This window comes from Pinus tabuliformis, chromosome 4_2 (genome assembly GCF_031772625.1).
Source record: "Pinus tabuliformis cultivar Carrire ecotype Pingquan chromosome 4_2, CPIR1, whole genome shotgun sequence".
Lineage (NCBI taxonomy): Eukaryota > Viridiplantae > Streptophyta > Pinopsida > Pinales > Pinaceae > Pinus > Pinus tabuliformis.
The window spans coordinates 458,443,470-458,466,099 of record NC_142304.1 but is presented as its reverse complement, the minus strand read 5'-3'; the positions used below and the strand labels follow the sequence as shown (position 1 = coordinate 458,466,099).

The following is a 22,630-nucleotide window of genomic DNA, read 5'->3' as shown; positions in this document are numbered from 1 at the left end:
AAGATGTGGCACCAGTAGGCACAAACCCCAATGTGGGGAAACCCTTGATCAAATCTTCTTATAATCTTCAATAGTTCAGCAGAGAGAGAGATAGTACAAATATACAAAACTGATATTTATGACAACAGTAGAAAGTCCATAATTCTACTAATGATGACAGTTCAGAGATTCATCCTTGAATTCTAATAACAATCTTCAACCAATAAGAGTGTTGTAGCATATCCTTTTAGTAGATCATCATTCTAGTAGCCCTCCATATAACACTGCTGCAACATTCCTCTGATAGCTTGTTGCTGCTGCAATTTTGGTTAGGGCACAAAATGCAGCCCTTAAACTTTCACGCTATTAGCCAACTAAGCCCTTCTAGGGTTCTGGTCCACCAAGGAGAGTCTCCCCTTTATCTACGCTGCCTCCAATAAACAATGTACACCTCAATGCTGCCTTGAAACAACCTTAGCTGCTTGCTATGGCTTGCAGCCTAGCAAAGCAACTCGCTGTCGCTGTGGTCTCCTTCAGTAGGCCCAAACAAGTCCTAAATAGTAGCGTTGCCTTCTTCACAAACTTGGCCTAGCTAATTGCACTTGCCAACACCCAAATACATTCAAATTAAGCTCTGTCTTCAACGATTACTAACCTTGTGATTGCGGTTGTGAAATGTACCTAAACCATGCCTTAAAACAACAATGTTTAACACGCTGTCATAGGGATTTCCACGTTGCTCTTTACAAACTCCTTCACGCTGATATATGGCTCCTTTATGCTGTGGCTAGGGCTCTTTAGGGCTTCCTTTGCAACGTATTGAAACTCCCTTAGACAACGTATAGATCTCTTATCATTTCTCTGCAGCTAGATATCTCATTTCTCTGCGGCTAGATCTCTTCATTGACTGTGTATTAGGTGTCTCCTCTAGCCACTGAAGTAGGGCCTCCTTTAGGTTGCGGATACATGCCTCTCTTCTCTGCAGCTTGATCTTCTTAGGACAACAACTAGCTTCCTTCTTGACTGCGTATGGGACCTTCTCTTTGACTACGTCTAGGGCTTGTTTTTAGAACTGTGGCTAGGGTTAGATCTCCTCTAGGACAACGTATAGGGCTTCTCTTCTAGACCTCTCTTTCCACCAAAACCCAAACAAGTGGAGAGAGATCACAAGAGATGTGTGTCAAATGACTTGAAGACCTCTTCTATTTATAATGCAACGTTGAGGATAAGTTGGGGTAATTTGGTTGCTGGCCGACCTTGACAAATTGTTAATAATACAAATAAATTCATATCTCCATAAATACATGTCGGAATCGGATGATCTTTAGATCAATCCTACACCTCTCGAAGAGAGGAATCCATGAAAAATATCAACTGCCATACATAAGATGACCCACATGGAGTTTGGCCCTAGTTGCCAATTTTAACAAGCGCGCACCCGAAATTTGCTCCCACATGGAGCGAATTCGGAGTGCGCTCCTGATGCACTTCCGCTTGGAGCACGCTCCCGATGTGCTCCCGTCTGGAGCGCAGTCTGGGAGCGGATTCGATAGTGGGGGCTGCTCCCCTGCAACTATGCTCGAACCGAACCTAATCGTTGCCGAACCCGAACCATGTGACTTAAGTATTGAGTATGGGAAAAGGTATTTGTGTGGATGAGTACCATCATTCTAGGGTTACTTTTGCCTCAATCATATATATTATCACCCTCAATTTATTGTATTTTATTTGGAACTTGTTCGATTCTGATTATTATATCCACAAGTTTGTACACTCTTCATATATATTCAATTCTCAAACTTGCTGTCTTATGTTTGACAACATTTGATTTCTAAATATTTTAGTGAAGCAGGATTTGATGTGATTCCTTTGCCAGTTTAGTTACTTATTTACTTAGAACATTTTCCCTTTTCATTTATAGAATAACAAAGTGGGTTTGAAAGACTTATCTCAACACGATATCGCAAATCTACAAATATTGATAAAATATTCAAACCACTGACTAACTTCCAAGTGATCCCTTCGTATGACGTTTTGTAATATGCATTATATGTTAATTTTTTCTTGAAACTCTGTGACTATTCTAATTTACTAGAAAATCAAGGCAACTAAACACTGAAACCATGTTTTAACTTTCACCAAGATACAAAGTTTCTTAACCTTCAACATGCGGTGGAAAATACTTCAGATAAAAATACATGCACACACATAAATTTGACACTAGTGTTTTACCTAGGAAACCCAAAAGGGAAAACCTGCTTTCTTTGTCGTAGGCTTTTACTGATTGTTCTTTGAGCAAATAGATATTTTACAAATTCAATATGCTGCTACTGCAGCCAACAATTATCCTTGGAGAGGTTAATCTCCGCTCCACAATTGCTCTCAGCCTACCCCTAGATTACTGCTCTCGCCCTTGAGAAGACGCTCTTGGTCTTGCCTCTTGATCTCGGGTTGCACACACAATTAGGGTATGCCTAAGAAATCTTTTTGAATTTTTTAGTTATGCAGTAAATTCCAGAAAGCTTAAAAGTTTGATCTAGGCCAAATTCAAGATGCCCAAGTGGCCAAAACTTGTGAAAATTTAGATTTTATAGTTCTAAGTGATTTTGACCATTTAACATGTGATTTAGGGCTTAAAGATTATTGATTTGACTATTGTAGTAAAACTGAAGCATAACAAGGGTTTAGAGGTCAAACCTTAGGACCAAGGCCTTGATGATCCCATGGTTGAAATTTGTTGAAACTTTGGGATCAAGTTGCCGTTTGAAAAATATTAATTTGGAGACCTTAAACCTCCAAAACCAACAAGTGTTTAGCCTTTAAAATTTAGATTAGGGTTTTAGGTAAAGCTAGGGCAGAAAATGGCTAAGGAGCGCCAAAACAAGGCTTAAGGAAGACCATTTTCTGGGGATAAAAGGGCTAGAATGATAGATCAAGGCTCGAATGAAGGAAATGGCTACAAAGAGCCAACACTATGCCTAATGAGGCTAGTGTAGTGGGTAGGGAGGACTTAGAGGCTTAGGGAAAAGCCCTAAGGCCTATGGCCTAGGGCCTAAAGCCCACAAAGGGAAGCCACAAGCTCTTAGAGGGTTGTGGCCAAGGGAAAAGAGGATAGGAGGTTGAGGGAGGCGAGCCGAGGGGAGAAAGGAAGGAGAGGAGACTGAGAAGAGAGGAAGCGAAGGAGGATGGAGGGAGAAGAGGCTGGATGGCCGAGGAGGAGATGGATGGCTTGCGACAGGCTTAAGAGGGTCGAAGAGGAGGTCGCAAGGCCTTTTGGGCTCGCGGCTAGGGAGAAGATGGGAGGCCGCAGCCCCTAAGGGTCATGAGTAGCCTTAGGAAGGCTGAAAAGGTTGACGCAGGAGGCCAGAGAGGGGACACTGGGGGTTTGGAGGAGAAAACCGGGGCTAGGAACCTTGAAAACCTTGAAACCCTTGAAACCCTTGCTCAATTTTTTTTTTATGCTTCAACTCCTTGATTTTTTTGAAAATTCTTTCGTGGAAACCCTGCAAAAAATTCCAAGAGACTAGATCTTACCTTCAAGGGCCTAGATCTTGCTCTTCTTCCACTTGACTTCTTGGTCCAACCCGCTCAAATGAAAATAAAAACACCCAAACCCCAAATATATACAAAATAAATCTACAACTGTAACCCAAGTTAGAAAAATAATTTACAATTAACATTACAAAATTAGTTTACAAAATATACATGGGTTTTAAAATAGATTTTGAGAAAATATTTTTTTTTATGATATTTTTTCCTTGAAAGAATGACTAAAACGCTTTCAGAAAATTATGCTCACTATAGCCCTAGCGAAGATTTAGTCCACCATATAAAAAGTAAGGATCCAAGCAAAGTAACCCTTGCTCACAATCTGTGAACTTGGATAGTGAGGATTGAGTACCTGCAAACACGATGTATTATCTCAAAATGATAATATAAAGTGCCACATAGAAAGCCCGTAGTCAATACATACCACAAATCAACGAACAAGAACACCTTGATTTGCACCCCAAAGTCTTTTATTATAGTAGAAAATATAGTTCCCAACGGGACAATAGTTTACAAAATGCTTCAACAACAATTCTAGCAAGAGATCAAGATGACTAGAGACTCAACTGACTCTCTAATTAATAGATAAAACCTCCAAATGGAAAAATAACGACTAGTTTCTTTGATTGTTATCAAAATAATCTTTAGCCGTTGATAAACACTTCAAGATCTTTTAATCTTGGCCCTTAATTTTTTTATTTTTGAGAAATTTTCGAATTCATCATTTATTTCCATTTTAATTAGCTCAAGATTAATTGTTTAGAGCTAATTTCGTCAAAAAATTGATTTTGACTTAACCACCAAGGTCCAAGGATCCAAATTTTCTCAAAATATACAATATTCCCTTGGTGGAGGACCTTTAAAAATTGATTCTTTCAAGACCCACGAATTTTCCCATTTAGAGAATTTATTCTCCCAACACATTTAATTTGACTCTAATTAATTAATTTTTGTCTTAGGATTTAATTTTATTTTGCCAGGAAAATTAATTAATTGACACGAGGGGATTTAATTATTTTTTCAGTCCTGTAATACATAAGATTTTCATTTACAAGACTCGAAGAGGGAATACACATTTGGATTAGGCCTTCAAGACACATAAGCCATCTACGACACCATATGATCTGGTAAACCAAGTGATTTGTAATAAAATAATTTAGCCAATTAGCTTAAATTATTCCCAAACCACTTTTACATCAAACTCGACTAAAAACATTAGGACGCACCTAATAATTCGACAATAAATTTCAGCCTAGCTTTGAGGTTTAAGTTGGAGGGAAAAAACTCTTCTGATTAGCTGTGTCTAAAAACACAGGTAATCAACGAGGTTAAAAAACCTCCTAGGATGGAATTCGTCATCAAATTATAGGCTTATCTAGGTTACATAGACTCAAGGTTTTACTAAGATCATTTGCAATATATAACTTGCAGAATGGGATGAGCATGAAAAAAGTTGGTGCTTCTGCTTCCCTGGAACTTTGACAATGCAAGCCTTTATCCATCTTATGAACTGTTCACTAAATCCAAATTTTTCCATGAACAAGAAGAGAAAGGAGTGACTTACTCGATTAAATGCCGTTTTCCATGTCCAACTTTATGACGATGCCAGGTTCTCCACTCTTGCTTGAATGAATGGCCTCCTGAACCAATATGACATCATCTAGAATTTGTCGATGTTGCATGAACCCTCCCTGATTTTTAGAGATGATTGCCGGAGGAACCTTCCTTAGCTTGTTAGCAACAACTTTCGTAATAATTTTATAAGTAGAGTTACATAGGGAGATTGGCGTGAAGTGAGAGGAGCATGATTTGGATTCTTTTGGGATCAGAGTGGGGAATGAAGAGTTCATGTTTCCTCCCAACTTATATTTCATTTGCAATGTATTAATCATGCACATGAAGCCCTTTTGATAAGAAACTATAAGGATTAATAAAAGCTTATTGAGAAGCCGTTCGGACTTGAGGCTTTATTTGGATTTAGAGACCATATTGCCTTTACAACTTCCTCCCCTTCCATCTCCTTAGAGAGCTATTGATTTTCTACATTAGAGACAATGATAGGAATACATGAGAGAAAGTCCCTTGCTTTGTCTAGATCGACTTCTCTATCTGCAAAGTATAACTCCTGAAAATGAGAGAAAGCCTCTTGCTTTATTTCCATGAATAAAGTCCCTTGCTTTGTCTAGATCGACTTCTCTATCTGCAAATTATAACTCCTGAAAATGAGAGAAAGCCTCTTGCTTTATTTCCATGAAGGTAGATATTTTTGGTCTACCCTCTGGAGCTATTTCGTTGATCTGATTGCGTATTTCCCTAGCCTTGCCTTGTTTATGAAAAAATAATGTGTTATGATCCCCTGCCTTTAGTCAGGTAGTTCGTGATTTTAACTTCCAATATTTTTCTTCTTGCCTACGAATATTTTGGATTTGTTTAGTTGGCTCCTCCTTTCTGTCAATGTGCCATCTTTCCAACGGACCAACTTCCGTTAAACTTTGATGCTGCTTTAATTGCCTTTATAATTCTATTTTTTGATGACCATGAGGTTTGTGGTTGACATTGGCCCAAGATGTGAGAGCTCTCTGGATTGCTTTTAATTTTGATTCCCACACGAAGGTTGGAGATCCTTCAATAGGGGAAATCCAAGCTTGCTTTATAATATCCACAACTCCTTCCTGGAGCTAACTTGGGTTGTAATGGAAAGGGATTGGTCTCGAATCTTCTAGGGGATTGATATTCAAACAAATAAGTCGATGATAAGATTCTCCTGGAACTAAGATATATGAAATGCACTCGTTACCTTTGATCTTTCTATGGATGTGAAAGTGGTCTAGCCTGGTTGCAACATGCCCTTCCCCAACCCTTCTATTTGACCACATAAATTTACCTTTTTTTGGAGCTACGTCGAAGAGATCCCATTCGGAGATCAAATCTTCCATCCTCTCTCAGAAAGGATCCCTAATGATATTTCTCCCGCGCTTTTTTGCAGAGAACAAGATAATGTTGAAGTCTCCGCCAACAACGCAGAGTGTGTGCTAGAGATCATCCTTGAGCTTGATAAGAGAATCCCAAAATTCATTTTTATCTCTATTTTTTATTGGGGCGTAAACATTTATAACAGAGGTCTGCTCCTTGGAATCTTTATCTTCCAGTGTAAGCCCCATAAAAAATCTTGAGGATATGCTGTCAATTTGTGAGAAGTGTGATTCTAGCCAAAAGTTGGTTAAACCACCAAAATCTCCACGAGAACTATGAGCTAATTCGACACTTCTTCACCAGAAAGACTTTGACATATTTAAGATCTCTTTCTTCAAGCTTTGTTTCCTGAAGTAACAATATATGAGGTTTTTCTTGAACTACTAATTCTTTTAGAGCTAGGGATTTAAAGGGGTTTCCCATGTTGGAAAATGTAACTAGTCTCGGTCTTCATAATTGTCATTGTACTCATGTCATTATGTATATCTTATGTTACAAGAAAAATAAGAAAAGAAAAGTATTATTTTCAAGCATGGGTTTCATACTTCTTTTGATTGGTCTTCTAGGTTAAGCATGTTCTTCATGCTACTAGGGTTTGTCATGTCATCAGATTAATTGTCATGAGTCAAGAGAGTTAATATCGTATGGATAAGACCCATCTAGGCAAGATTTATCATGTAAAAGAATTTATCGACTCTTGAGTCTAGAAAGTCAAATAAGCCTCCTAGCACAAATCGATCCTTCTAGTGAGAAGTTGACCTAGAAGAGGCTATTTGACCTGATAAAGAAGGTACATATAAAGAATACTTCGATGTTATTTGTAGCGCTCACTCACCAAGTTCGATCTGCAATAAAAGAAGGAAAAAAGAAGAGCAAAAAGACAAGGAAACAAGGAAAAAAGGGAAGCGAAGGAAGGAGACCTTCTCTCTCATGTGCAAAAAATTTAGGGTTTCTGCAACAGTTAAAGAGGCCGAGATTTCTGAAGTAATTGTGGGTCCAAAATTCTACAGTTGTAGGTTGAAATTTGAGTTTGGAGCAACTTTGATGAGATCTGGCTTTTGTTGACAAAGGTTGATTTTTGTCTATTTGGAAGGGCTTTGTTGGAGGGCTAACATAGTGCTTGGAGGAGGACTTGACTTTGGTTTTGGGTCTTGGTTTTCTCATTTGTTCATATTCTATAAGAAGTTAGGTAGTTCTTTTGGTTTTCCCTTATTTGGGCTTTGCCCTGCCATGGAACCTATATTTGTGTTCATTGTTCTTATTGTTTATGCTGTTGATAATTGTTTGATGAAGAGAATTTAACTAAGAATATAAAGAAGATAATATAAGATCACAAACTTTTATCAAGGATAAGAAAAATCTTTTTAAATAGTTTCCCTACTACATTCTCCAACATGGTATTAGAGCTAAAGTGAAGCAAGAGAAGGCAACTTCAAGATCAAAGGGAATCATTTGCAAAAGGACACACGGAATGAGAAGGAATATTACTGCATCAAGTGTTCATTGAAGACCTCATCATCTTAAGAAGGATAGGCTCTTTTGGAAGGATCTCTATTACACTCCATCATCTAGAAGAGAAAGAAGCATAAAAGAATCTTGGGATCATCATCCACTCTTTGAAGAAACTATTGTTGAAGACATCCAAAGGGAAAATACATCAAGGAAGGATCTTTGAAATAGCCACAAAAGTAAAGGACCCTAATGAGGAGAAGGAGCTTCGTTCAAGGAGGGTCGAGGATAATAGATCGCTGACCGAGGGATGGAAGTAGAGATCTAGGTTGATTTTGTGCACGAGTCTCTACACACTAGGTTGCATACACGAAAAGTACAATGCAAGTATGAGGGTATGAAATTGAAGGAAAGCGCAGAGTTGTGGAGCAAACTTTCGGGCTGATGTATGCCCTAGCGAGTGATCAAAAGTTGCACAGAACCCAAGGACAAGAGGAGCAGGAATCAATGCATGATTATCTCTTCTTTTTGACATTGTTTTACTAGTGGATAGAGTCGAAGTTGAACAACTTGGTTGGGTTACCTTAAGGTTGTTGAAGGGCAACAAGTCGGTGATGTTGGAAACCCTAGATGCAAACCTTTGAGAACTATGTCAAAGAAAGGAGATATGTATACATATCTTCTAAAGATCTTATAGTTGTAAGTCCAATTGCAAGCGCTTGGGAGAGTCATTTCCTATCGAGAGATGACTACTTATGTACTAAATGCCTTACCACCTGACTAAAGCAATTTTGTGATTAGTGAAGGGATATTACTCCTTTTGATGAACAATGGTCTCAACACATCTTGGAAGAAACAAGGATAAAGGCAAAGGATGATACCGAATCATATGGGAAATCTAAAGTTTATTGCAAAAACCTAGAAAGGGAACTTTGGAAAGTCCAAAGGAAAGTAAAAAATGTCCAAGATTCAATGCTTTGGATGCAGTGAGTATGGACACTTCAAGAGGGATTGTCCAAACAAGATGAAGAACAAAAGAAAGAAAAGAAGTGAAGCTCACATAACTGAAGAAAAGAGAGAACCTAAGAAGAATCCAAAAGGAGAAGATCCCAAGGATCTTTACTATTGAAGGAAGCTGCATCCTACCAAGTTCTTTATGCAATTTGTCTTTCTTTTATTAAGTAGAAAGTAGAATAGCATGCATTGTTGCATTCTCTAGAAGAGTCTTGATTTTTGTAAAAGTATGGCATCATAGATAGAAGCATATGATAGTAGAGAAATTAGAGTCTACTTAATCAAATTGCTTTGAAAAGTCATCTAGCTGTCAAAGAATGAGAAGAATGGGATCATATTGCATATTATAGTTCATCCAATCATTTTCTAACATAATGTTAGAGGTAGTCATTTTGCAAAGAGGGATCATCAAGATCCTATAAGAACCATCATTTTGGAAGGTTCTTGGAAGAAGCATTATGACATGACTGGTATATATTCCATCTAGTATGGAAACAATACTTTTGAAGGATGAAGGAATGTAGATGGTCAAGTTGCAGTATGAAAGGCATAGTGAAAGTCTTTTTCTTCTTGGGAAAAGAATTCAATCTTTGATAGGAATAAGAAGCAAGCTCGTTCAAGAAAGGATGGCTAGATGATTGTATTGAAGCAAAGGTATGCACATTTTAAGTAACTCTTTTCCAGGGTAGGGTTCATGTCTACAAGAATTTTATAAAAGAGTTGGTTGTAAAAGTGTGTTTGGAAAGCCTTTCATATGGTTACTTGATGGTTAAAAGAAGAAACTTGACATGCTTTGGAATGGCCAAAGATCATGGCTGCCACACAAGATTGCATGGCATAAATATAACAATATTGATCAACATCAAATATAGTCTCCGAAAGAAAGAAAGGGAGTTAACAGTGACAACTACAAGGAAGATATTGTAGCTTGGTAATCAAGTTTGTGGTCGCCCTGATCAAGATGAATGCATGTAGAGAGATTCTTATACAATATGGAGATGAATTATGCGAAAGGATGTTGATCTCAGAAGAAAGCAAAGTCCAAAAAGGCCACCATAATGAGGTAATTATGATATTAATGTTTTGGTATTGGTTATGTGATTAACATATTGTTTTGCTACCTAGAAGGATATTGCAGAATTGCATAATGGCAGTTGAGGCAAGTTCAACTGTTGGTGTTGAAGTTGATTCAAGGAATATATGGATTGAGTGAATGGTTTTGAAAATCTTTGAAGGATTATGTAGTCAAGATGTTTACATCATCTTGGGATTGAAAGGTAGCAATATAAGAGGATAACCTAATTTTTAATGAAGACCACTTTCATGTTTAAAGGGAGCTATGACAGGCTTAATAAAATGCCTTTATTAATCATGACTAAAGGAAAGTGATATGTGTTTGTCACAAGATTAAAGGAAGAGGATGGATACATAATATCCAGTAACGTAGAAGCTCAACATGATGAGATGCAAAAGAAAGGAGGAGCCATGTGGCTACTACTTAAAAATCTCCATGAAGAAGTAGTAGTAGATACATTAATGAAGACAAGCTAAAAGGCTTGTGGTTATGACTTCCCAACTGAAAGGAAGTAAAAGAATCTCCTCTATGCTTTAGAAGGAGTAGGAAGTCTCCTCAAATACTTCTGAAGGAGCAAGGATCCATTCCTTGATTAAAGAGGGAATGAAGATATCCTCCTTGGTTGGGAGGGGGCGATGATGAACATTGTATTCTCTTCTATCATGTGTCATGCACTGACCAGGACTAATAACTGTACGTCTAAGTGAAGGCCATGATAGGGAGAATGGAGGATTGGATAATCATCTGAGATTTCCTTGAGGATAGAAAATCCAAGATAGGAAGTGGAACGACACTCTTTGAGGATTGGACAGGTATCCATGATAAGAGTGGTTGAAGAGGACCAATATTCTTTGAGGATTAGGTATACTTTGAGGATTAGGAATCTAAGATAAGAATAGTCCTAAAAGGACATACCCAGTGAAAATCCAGATGGGGTATGTAGCTTGAAGAGGTAGTGTGGTATCTCGTGTAAATCCTCCCAACATTATGCTTTGATATAAGAAGAGCTTGTCAAGTTAAGGCCTTACTATGTTGACAATGTTGGTCATGATGTTGATGCTTAAAGATGGCTTATCAATCCGACTCTTCTTATGAGAACTCTTTAGTTTGAGAATATCCTTGTACCAGGTGTACAATTATGAATACCTCCCTAGTTAAGAGGGAGTGTTGGAAAATGTAACTAGTTCCGGTCTTCATAATTTTCATTGTATTCTTGTCATTATGTATATCTTATGCTACAAGAAGAAGAAAAGAAAAATATTATTTTCAAGCATGGGTTTCATGCTTCTTTTGATTGGTCTTCTAGGTTAAGCATGCTGTTCATGGTTCTAGGGTTTTTCATGTCACAAGATTAATTGTCATGAGTCAAGAAAGTCAATGCCATATATATAAGATCCATATGGGCAAGATGAATAAGGTAAAACAATTTATTTTGAGTCTAGAAAGTCAAATAATCGTCCTAGCACAAGTCGACCTTGCTAGTGACAAGTTGGCTTAGAAGAGGCCATTCGACCTAATACAAAAGGTATATATAGAGACTACTTCGACCACATTTGTAGCACTGACTCACCAAGTTCGATCTGCAATAAAAGGAGGACAAAAGAAGAACAAAAAGACAAGGAAACAAGGAGAAAAGGAAAGTGAAGGAAGGAGACCACCTCTCTCTCACGTGTGAAAAAGATACGGTTTTTGCAAAAGTTAAAGAGGCCGAGATTTCTGAACTAAACGCAGGTACAAAATTCTGCAGTTGGAGGCCAAAATTTGAGTTTGGAGCAAGTTTGATGAGATCTGTGTTTTGTTGACAAAGGTTTACTTTTGTATATTTGGAAGGGCTTTTTTGGAGGGCTGACTTGGTGCTTGGAGGTCTTGAATTTGGTTTTGGGTCTTAGTTTTCTTATTTGATCAGATTCTATAAGAAGATAAGTTCTTTTGGGTTTTCCCCTTGGAGGGGTTTTGCCCTGGCTTGGACCCTCTATTTGTGTCCATTGTTCTTATTGTTTATGCTCTTGATAATTGTTTGATGAAGAGAATTTAACTAAGAATATAAAGATGATATAAGATCACAAACTTTTGTCAAGGATAAGAAGAATCATTTTAATTAGCTACCCCAATACATTCTCCAACATCCCAATCCCCTTGTATTCCATGAAACTACTTTCAATGATTTTTAAAGGGGTTGGATTTCTTACGACCTCCTACTTTGGCGCTCCCTTGCCTATAATTTTCCACATACTTTAGCACATTCGTGATTTGGGGTTGGCTTCTGAACTTTTTATTTAGTTCAACCTCTCTACCTCTTTTTCTTCTTTGCTTGAAAGTCTTCCTTGACCCTTCTTGTGCCTCTTTGTTTCATGATTGGTTGAATCATGGCCCCCCACTCAAGCTTTTCCTTGTATTCCTTGTGATGACTCTGGTTACTACCCGTGATCCTTTGGTTACTGTTGGTGAGCTATTTTTATTTTGGACTAGGATTGGAGGATCTAGTTTGTTTTGAACCCTAACTGGAGAGGATTCTTTTCCTTCTTGATAATTAATTTTCTTAGGGCTTGAATGGCAAATTTCCCCTTCTTATGTTCCTAAGGTTTCTTCGTTTGCCTCTAGAGTTTCAACTTCATTTGTCTTTGGAGCTTCATTTTATTTCTATTGTGCTTCTTCCTCAGGTTTGCCCTGTGATTGAAGGGATTCAAAGGGGTTTGTCGAGGTGGAAGCTGCATTTCAATTTTGCCCTTGTGGGTTTCTATTTGTCGCTGTCCAACCTCTGTTTCCTCCCCTTCATTGCGTTTTCCACTGCTCTTCTTGAGATTTCTTTGGTCCTTCTCCTTTATTAGGCTTACGCTTTTTTGTAGTCCTTGGAAAAATGCCCATATTCATGGTAGAATCGACATTTAAAGGGAATTTGTTCGTAGTCTAGAGCTTGGCAATGACTCCACTCCCCTTGAGTCAATTTGATTTCTGAAGCTTGTTCTTTCTCCTGGTTTACCTCCACACAAAGTTTTGCGCAATCAAATTGATAACGCTTGGTCTCGACGTGATTCAGAGAGCGGCCTAACTCATTCCCAGTGGCACACAAGCAATCATCACTTTAACATGAAAGCGAGAGTCTTGGAAGTTTTACCAAGACTGGGACAGAGGTAGGGATGTCTTCGTCCGAATTGAAATGTAATGACCATCAATTGAGATACATACATTTTGGTTCCAAAGAAATATGACCCTTTTATGAAAATAACATCTCGATCCTCCTTGATCTTGAACAAAAAGGCGTAGAAACTGTTACCACAACGAACACAATGATGTTTCCCTTCATCATTGGCTTCCAAGTCTTTTTGATCCATCAATTTTGGGGAAGGCCGCATGCCAGTGAATTTCCCCACCAAAGCTCTATTTGAGTAGGTGAGGGTTGTGCGTTGGATTGCAGATGGGAGCATGACATACGAGATGTTTTCCGCCTTCTTGACAAACTTTGATTGATTTTCTTTGTTTCGTGACTTTTTTTGCAGCATGACAACGAGTGCTTGAAATGCAGCCAGGTCGTCCTTGGGAGGGGGAGGAGGCCCCTTTGAGCCCATCGACATAGTCGGTCAGCTACATAAGCACCGAAAAGATGCAGGCCTAGGGTTAGAGTTGTAGAGCGGCAGAGCAGATGCAAGTAAGCCCATGTGGCAATTAAAAAGGAAGGAAATTGAAAAGTAACTTAAATTTGAATTTAGGAGGGAAAAGTAGCATAAATTTGAATTTAGGTGGGTAAAATCCCAAGACAAAACTATATAAAAGAGGGAGGAGGTTCATTCTCATTATATGATTGTTTATTCTTTCTGGTTTTTGAGCTGAGGGTTTTGGAGGGTTTTAAGACCCCTTTTCCAGATTGGTTTTGGTGGTGAAAGATTCCACCATAGGCAATCCTTCTGTCTTTCTGGCTATAGAACCAAATTCTCGTTGGAAGATCATCTTTTTGAGGCAAAATGAAGATTGGAATCTTAGTCTCTGAGAAGTGAGGGCTGGAATCTTAGTCTCTGAGCAGTGAGGGCTGGAATCTTAGTCTCTGAGCAGTGAGGGCTGGATTAATCATTCCGTGGCAGCGAATTATCTTCTGAGGCAAGCAAGGGCTGGAATCTTAGTTCTGAGACAGTGAGGGCTGCAGTCATCATCCATTAGCAGTCCGACTATACCAGTAGAAGAGGAAGAGTTCCATTGAAGTTTAAAAGGTCAATTTGATCTATGTAAGAGGCTTGATTTCCTCAGATCTTGTAGGCTGAGTTACTCATCTTGTAGCAGGCCAAAATTCGAAAGTGCAGGGTTTTGGCCGTTTACCCTCGAGAAGGTTGAAATCAAGGTGCAGATGGGAGTGCTCTTGAAGGGCAGATTTATATACCTTGGAGACCAAATTCTTGAACAGATCAAAGTGTTTTGGGGAGGCCGAGTAACTCAGGTGTGAAGACTGATTATTTGACAGGCCATGCCATTTTATTTGGAGGAGGACGAGTCTCCTTAAGGAGATGCATCATTACAGAAGGTTGAGCAGGCCGAGTCTCCTTGGAGTAATCACAAGACGTACAACTTCTCAGCAAACCCGAAAGCCAGATTGCAGAGCTAGGTTAGCATTCATTTTTGGGGCCAAATCACCCTGGCAGGGCCGAAGTTTTATACAGTAAATAGTGTCATTTTTCTGAATCATTTCCCAAGTTTTGAAGTAAGAATATGGCCATGTAATTTCCTGTAGCAGACTGATAAAGTCTAACTGAACTGATTTGCTGTTCATTGAAATTTATCCCGTTTATATTTATATTCATGCCATATGTTTGAAGGAATATCTCTCTCAATTCTCTTTATCTTTTATATTCAAGTAATTTAATAAGAGGTCTCATACGAAGTGTTTATGATAATACTTGAAGTAGCAGTACCGCATACAAGGTAAGGCTCATCTTGCCAAAGATAAGCAACATTAACATTGTAAGAACTGTGATAAGAGTCCTGAAAAAGTGCACAGAGCATCAAGTTCTGCTGAATCAAGAATGGAAAAAATGAAAAAGGAGCTCGGGTATTGTGATAAATTAGGGCATATTGATAATAAATGCTTTAAAAAATTGTAGGAATTTTCTAAGCAGTCTGATTGCCCTATTTATGTTCATCTGTTGGACATTAATAAAATTATCGTATCTAAGCATGCTGGGAAGCAAGCATCTTCTAATAACAACAATGACAACATAATTGCCCACAGAATTATGATGACCTTTTCTGTGATTTCCACGACCTCATGCCTACACTGCTTCCACTGACTGTATTGTCTCATATTGCAAGGGATGCTTCATTTTTTGCTTCTCTAGATCATAGCAAGAATTGTGATGGGAAACTTTATATTAGGGACACTTCTACACTCTGTGCCCTTGTGGTCTTTGTGCAAATCTGGTCTTCACTCATCAGATGACTCAAAATTGGAAGAAAGTTGCTCTTTCACCTTTCAAAATTGTTGTGAAAGATGTTAATGAAAAGTTACATGTTGTGGCTTATGCATATCTTGATGATGGGGAAAAGCTGTCTGTTTCCTGCATCTAATTAATGCCAGGGCTTTATGCTTGCATTGTTCAAATTGATGATGCAACCCTTTTATTGAGTGAGAAAATGAGGCAATTGAATTTCAGAACTTTGTAATTTATGAGTAGTCATAAGTAAAACACGGTTCATGGCTTACCCAATGTTCACTCTTCTTTGTATATTTTATAGTTCCATTAGCCATTTATGGCCAATAATAGATATGGAAATTTAAGTTGCTGTTTTGGTTTAATTTGAAAATTGTTAGATTTATTATATTTAAATTTTTATAAATTTTTTAATATTGCTTTACCAAATTTCCATGTAGGATTATTGTAATAATAGAAAAAATTTAAGCTTGTTAAAAATTTAAAACTGGTATGATTCCTTAAAATATTTTTCTTCGCAACTGAATGCAAATGAGTAAAACTGACATATTCAGGAGGTTGTAATGGAGGTAAATATTCATTTTACATTTGGAAAGGGGTGATGTGGGATAAAGAATTATTTCTTGTATCTAGTTTTTAGAGACATCTTATATTATTAAAGTTAGTTTTCATTAAAGCTAGTGTGAACAACTTTACAAGGAAGCAACTTTGATTTGTAATGTGTAGGTGCCGTGTTACGGCAGGGACTAACTTTTTAGGTGCATGACAGTTAGAGCATAGTTTGCATTTGACTTGAAATAAATGTATTAGTCCGTTTCAACTGCCCACATTATGTGCCTTTATTTCTATGGTGACACATCTGTAAAGCAGCGAAAATAATGGAAAAATAAAATTAGCTAGCTCACATGCATCTTATTTTATGTTGCTATTCTGCAGGCAATGTTTGAAGGGATTTTAGTTGACATACCGTTTGCCACATTCTTTTTGAGCAAGCTCAAAGAAAAGTATGTTGCGATACCATAAAAGTGAATTCTTTGTTTTTACTGACTGGATGCCGATGTATTGTGTGGGTGAGAAAATGGATACAAATTGTATGGTATTCTCTGTATGCTTTTATAGACTAACTTCTCATTGCAATGCATTAAATCTTTCAAATGTCAAAACTCATAAATATGCATGTTGCATACACAATTTTTATTTGTAAATGGTTGGATTGAGCACTAGAATTGTTATTTATCCTGCTCGAATTTTGTGTCAATCTTCTAGACTGCTGGCAGAGGCTGACTTAAACTTTAGTTTTACTCCATATTGCTACCTCCATCTGTGCGTGTCTTCACAGGCTCCTTACCATCAAAGTTCTAAACACCTCCTTTAGTGTCTTTGTTTTGGATTATGTCTTTCCTTGGCAGTTGAAAACAATCAAATTATATAGCATAATTATTTCATATTCCTCCATTTTCTGATGTAGGATGCCGCTAATTGTGTTCAGTCAATCTTCTGAACATACTTGAAGTAGCAGTACCGCATACACTGGCTCAATGTTTCCTTGAACTTTATAATTGGCACCCATTCAATTTGGTTGTATCTTTTGAAGTTGAAGTTGATGAGGCAATTTATTTACTACTGTCCTCTTCTTCATCAAAACAATAGATAAAATCTCCACACTTTGCTTTTTCTAGTGGAAACACTGAGAGTGGGGTGAATCAATATTTCTGTCCAATTATTTAATTTTAATCTTCAGAGCATTAATTCTCATTAGCATAAGATAAACATAAACATTCATGAACAGTGAACAATACCATTCAAAAATGCACAATAATCAAGACAGTAGACAAACAGATTTTAGGTGGCAAACCCCCTCCGGGTCAAAAAACATCGAACGCTTCTTAATATTTGTCTTAAAACATAATTACATCAAGTTTTAGCTCCAATTGAAGGAGGCCCCAACCTGTAGGATGCTCCAATGCCCTAGTTTACGGGCTCCAATGCATTTTTTGATAGTCACAATGAGACTCCCAAGAAACTTGAAAGCCTTGTTCATAATCCTTGCCATTGAGTAGAGAGTGCCAACTAAGATGAGATCTTCGGTCTCCTTCTTGCACCCTAGCTCTGGTACCATGTTGGAAAATCAAGGATCCAGTATATAATGTTTGACTTTCCTTACTTAATAATTACTTGTGATTATTAGTTGGCCTTTTATTACTTTTATTTCTTGTTCATTAAGCAATTACCAAAACAGTGAAGATCACAAAGAGACAAAGTACACAAGATATAGGCTTCAAGCCAGGGCAAAACCCCTCCAAGGGGAAACCCATAAATAATACTTCTCTTATAATATCTGTTCAAAATGAGACTTCCAAGACCCAAGACCAAAGCCAAAGTTCCTCCCAAGGACCACGCTGGCCCAACAATAAGATCTCTTCCAAACAAACCAAGTTCTTCCAAAGTCAACGAAGATCAAAGCTGAGAAATCTAGGGGCAGTTCGATTAGGTGATTTCTCTTACTTTGATAACTACTTGTTATGTGTTTTTACTTAATTTGATTAACTTCTTCTTTCACTTGATTATAATTAGTGTTCTTATCATCAAACAACTACCAAACAATAAAGAACAATGAGGCAAGACGACATAAGATATAGGCTATCAGCCAGGGCCAAAACTTTTCCTTTTGAGAGGAAAACCCACAAGAATTCTTCTTCTTCTTCTTATAGAACTTCAGTTGATGAATTCCAAGACCTATAACCCTTGACCAAGACCCCTCCAAGACCAAGTCAAGCTTCTCCTTTGAAGAACTTTCTTTTGGCAAATCCAAGCCAAGTCAAAACTAACTTCACATTTGCTGCAACTCTTTCTTTCGACCTCTACTTCGGATTTGCAATTTATGACTGCAATTTTGGCTACTGTAGAAACTCTAGTTTTTGCATGCGTGGGAAAATACAATGTTTTTATCCTTCGCTCTTCTTTGCTTGAGATGGCTTCTTCTCTTGGTAATTTGTCTTACAAGGGAGACTTCTTTTAGAGGCAAATCTCGGCTTCCTAGTTGACTGCAATTCAATACGACTTCCTAGTGTGGCTGCAATTCGATACTTGATACAACAAGATTGATGCCCTAACTTCTCACGTGTGAGGAAAGAAAGCCCAAAAGAATGCTTGAAATACTTCGATTTATCTTTCTTGTTGTCTCTTCCTTCTTCGCTTGATATAAGACTTCTTCTTGCCTTGTGATTGAACTTCTTGATGAATGATTGATGTCCTTTGAATGAGGCCAAGTGCTTCTATTTATAGGCTTCTTTGAGTGCCCTAATAGGCCGACTTGTTCTTCTTGGAAGGGCGACTTGTTGTAATACTATGACAAGGTCTTGGAGGGTCTTTGACTCCAATTTGCCTCGAATAAATTTTCTTTACAATATGCAGCATGCCCAAAAGGGTCTTCTATACATGACAATGTCTCTTATGAGTTGTTGACTCAAAAACAAGCCCTAGAAGCACTCAATAGTCGCTTGACCTATAAACCAAATAACCTTGAGCATGAAATCCATGCCTCAAGAATGACAATAATAATTTTATTTTTCTCTTTGTATCAAATACATAAAATCATGATTACAATTGTCATTATGAAGACCGAACCTAGTTACATATTTCAACACTCCCTCTTAACTAGGGAGGTATTCATAATCCATACATGGTACTTGGATATTCTTAAACTGAAGAATACTTATAAGAAGAGTCAGAATGGTAAGCCATCTCATAAGCTATTAATTCAGCGTATCTCATTGTATCTCATCATACCAACCAACATTGTCACATAGCAAGGCCTTGACTAACAACTCTACCTCTCCACAAGATCAAAGTACAATGCTGGCGAGACAAATGATTGATAGACCCCATCATCATTGTTTCTTAAGCCACATACCCCACCTGGGTGTTCAAAGGGTATGTCTTTTTAGGACAATTCCTATCTTGGAATAACACATCCTCAAGGAATTTCCTCTTCGACTACTCTTGCCTCTTGGATTCCCTACCATATCCTCAAAGAGCATCAGAATCAATCTCAAATGTTTACCCAATCCTCCATTCTTTCTTCATAACATAAAGACAAGAATGATGTGTTTATCTCTCCCTCTCAAGTAGGGAGGATCTACACATTTCTATAAAAGGAATATACCCAAACTCCCTCTTACCTGGGGACTTGCCCAAGCTCCCTCTTAACTAGGGACTTTCTTCCAATCAACAACCACCTTCTCTTTGGTGGAGATCATGGTACTATCAGTTACTTGTAGGGCTCCTCTTTCAATGTCATAAACTTCAACTTCTTCATCATGGAGCCTTCATCTTCTAGATCTTCTTCATAGGGCATCGACCATCCATCAATTTCCTTCAACAAACCATATGTTGAACCAATAGTCATTACATCCTTCTATTCATCAAAAAGTGATCTTTTAGTCCACATCTGGCTTTTCTTCATACAACTACCTCTTCCAAGTCATGTTTTTTCAGGATTTTCCATCTAATCACATGAGTACCAGTTGTAGGTGACATCTACAACTTTCTTTTGGTAGGCCTGTTTCAACCCAACCAAATGATTTCAAAAATAAAAAATGAACATCAAATCAAAGTTACCTTTTTGTGATGGCCTTTTGTCATGACATCAACTTCTTGCAACATAAACATCCTATACATATGATTCCATCTCCATGACATTCAATATCAAGGGTCTCCTCCTTTTTCAGAGTTTATCAAGGTCTTCATAATCTCTCCATGGAGATGTGATAGCTAATACTTCTAGTTATTGGATGTTGAACGCTTATCTTAGCCTACATGACTATAGTCGCATCTTTCACGAACTCTTCTTCCTTTCTTCACATATTGCTTTCCTCACGATCTTCTTTACATGGTTCTTTCAACCTAGGAACCAAGCTTGTCAACCACCTCATATTCCATATGAGGTCATATTATGTTGATTTCATCTTATCAATATGTAGAAGAAGTCAAGGCACATTGACTACATGCTTTCATGCATCATTCTAATGGAAGAGATCCTTCTTCTTCGATCTTGTTCATGAGATAGAGCATTCAACCATTCTAACTGCAACCATATGATAATATGATGTTATCTATCTAAATATATACATACGTCTTCCTTCATGTGGTCTTTTAGACTTCCTTCGGCAACCTCCTTTCCTTGCTTGAAGATAAATGTACTTAACCATGTTGACATGCTGCACTGCTTTGTCACCTTGCCATCGTCCTTCTAAACAATGGATCCCACACAAGGTGGAGCGAGACATTTGCTTCTTCTAGGCAGAGGCGAATCTTCTTATAAAGATTCTAGTGGAGGATCTGAATGATCCTCGTTTTGCAAATGCTCCTGTATGGTAACCTTTCTTTATGTTCTATCTTGTTAGATGACTTTCCTCCAACCATATATACCTCTACTTGGTTGTCCTTATATGCTTTCAATGAAGATACCATGAGCTATTTCCTTTCTATCATGATGAATGCTATGATCATGTAGCCATCTACTTCAACTATCCTTCCAAGCTTCTTATGATGATGTCATCTCTATTTCAGCTCTAATGCATCCTATCATCCTTACAATGCTTCTTATTCTGACAACAATCTTTAACCATCGTAGTGTTGAAAAATGTAGCTAGGTTCGGTCTCCATAAAATGTATTTGAAAGAATTTTTATTATTGTTACAATGACTTATTAAAGCACGGGTTTCATGCTTGGCTCATCATTTTATTAGTCAAAGTCCCCATTGTGGACTCTTAGGATTAATAAAGAGTCATTAGAGTCATTTTATATTTTATGAGACCCTTCTTGGGCTTTCGAATGATGTAAAATGAATTATTTTTGAGTCAAAAATGAATTATGTAACCTCCACACCAAGTCAGCCTCAAGAAGATCAAGTTGGCCTCACGGAAGGCAATTCGACCTCAGTGGAAGGCTATATATAGAAGGCAATTCGACTTCATTTGAGCATCTCACTCTCTCGAGCATAGTTCGATATTTGAAGCTGGAGGTTGGGAAGAAGTGTGAAGTTGAAGGAAGGGGCTAAAAGGAGTGCAAGTTTGGTCAAGGAGGAAGGGAAGACGAAAATCAAAGTTTTGGTGTGTCTTTCTCTCTTTCTCTCTCTTGTGTGGGTTGGTTGAGGAGATTGAAGTTTCCTAGTCAAAGTCGAAGCTCCTGCTAATGTCGAAAGCTGTCAAGTCAAAGTTGCTAGGGTTGAAGCGCTGCTGTTGCTAGGTGGAAGGTTGGATTGAAGAAGGAGAGGCTGGCTTGGTGTGGAGCAGGTCTTTGTCTAGAGTCTTAAGGAAAACTATTGAAGGAAGAGATTTTCATGGGGTTTTCCCCTAGATAGGGGGTTTTTCCCTGACAGAGTCGCTACATCTTGTGTCTTGTGTTTTTGTGATATTCATGCACACATAATTTGGTAATTGCTTGATGAAAGATAATATAACAAATAAGTAAAAGAAGCCAACGTAATTCACAAGTAATTATCTAGAAAGAGAAATCTAACCCTAATCCTACTAGCATTGGTTTCTCAACAACATACTATATGTTCCAGGTTTGAAAAAGAATTTGCTTTCAATTTCTTGCTTAGAAGATAAAGGAGATAGAGTTGTTTTGTTGATGGAAAGGTCTTGGTTTGGGGAAATGATTCAAGTATTGATAAAGCAAGGGTTATCAGAGTTCATGAAGGAAGTTTGTATAGAGTTATTACACCATCTCCTCAAGCCCTACTTCATATGGAAATCTCTCTTATTGAGCTATGGCATAGAAGATATGGTCATCTTCACTACAAGGTCATTCCTACTCTTACATCTAGTTCATGGCATCCCCGATATCAAAGAAGATCATGAAGGAGTTTGCAAGGGATGCTCTTTGGGAAAACATACAAGAAAACCATTTTCAAATAGTGAAACAAAGTCTAAAGAAATATTAGACCTCATACATTCTGATGTTTGTGGGTCCATGTCTGACAAGTCACTTGGAGGTCATCTTTACTATGTAACAGTTTTTGATGATCACTCCAGAAAGACATGGCTCTACCCTCTCAAGAAAAAGGATGAAGTATTTGAAAAATTCAAAGAGTTTAGATGCGAAGTGGAAACCCTAACCGGAAGAAAGATAAAAACTTTGAGATCCAACAATGGTGGGGAATACACTTCT

At 37.8% G+C, this 22,630-nt stretch overlaps 1 protein-coding gene across 3 annotated transcripts in view; it reads left to right on the top strand.

Annotated features, from left to right (window-relative positions):
- The window catches only part of UPL6 (ubiquitin protein ligase 6), a 395,397-nt gene that overhangs the window by 203,728 nt on the left and 169,039 nt on the right, over window positions 1–22,630 (top strand). For all 3 annotated transcript variants that reach the window (XM_089428856.1, XM_089428854.1, XM_089428855.1), the window contains exon 18: window positions 16,390–16,457. In XM_089428856.1, the coding sequence (XP_089284982.1) occupies window positions 16,390–16,457 (68 nt within the window). The remainder of the gene's footprint in view (window positions 1–16,389; window positions 16,458–22,630) is intronic.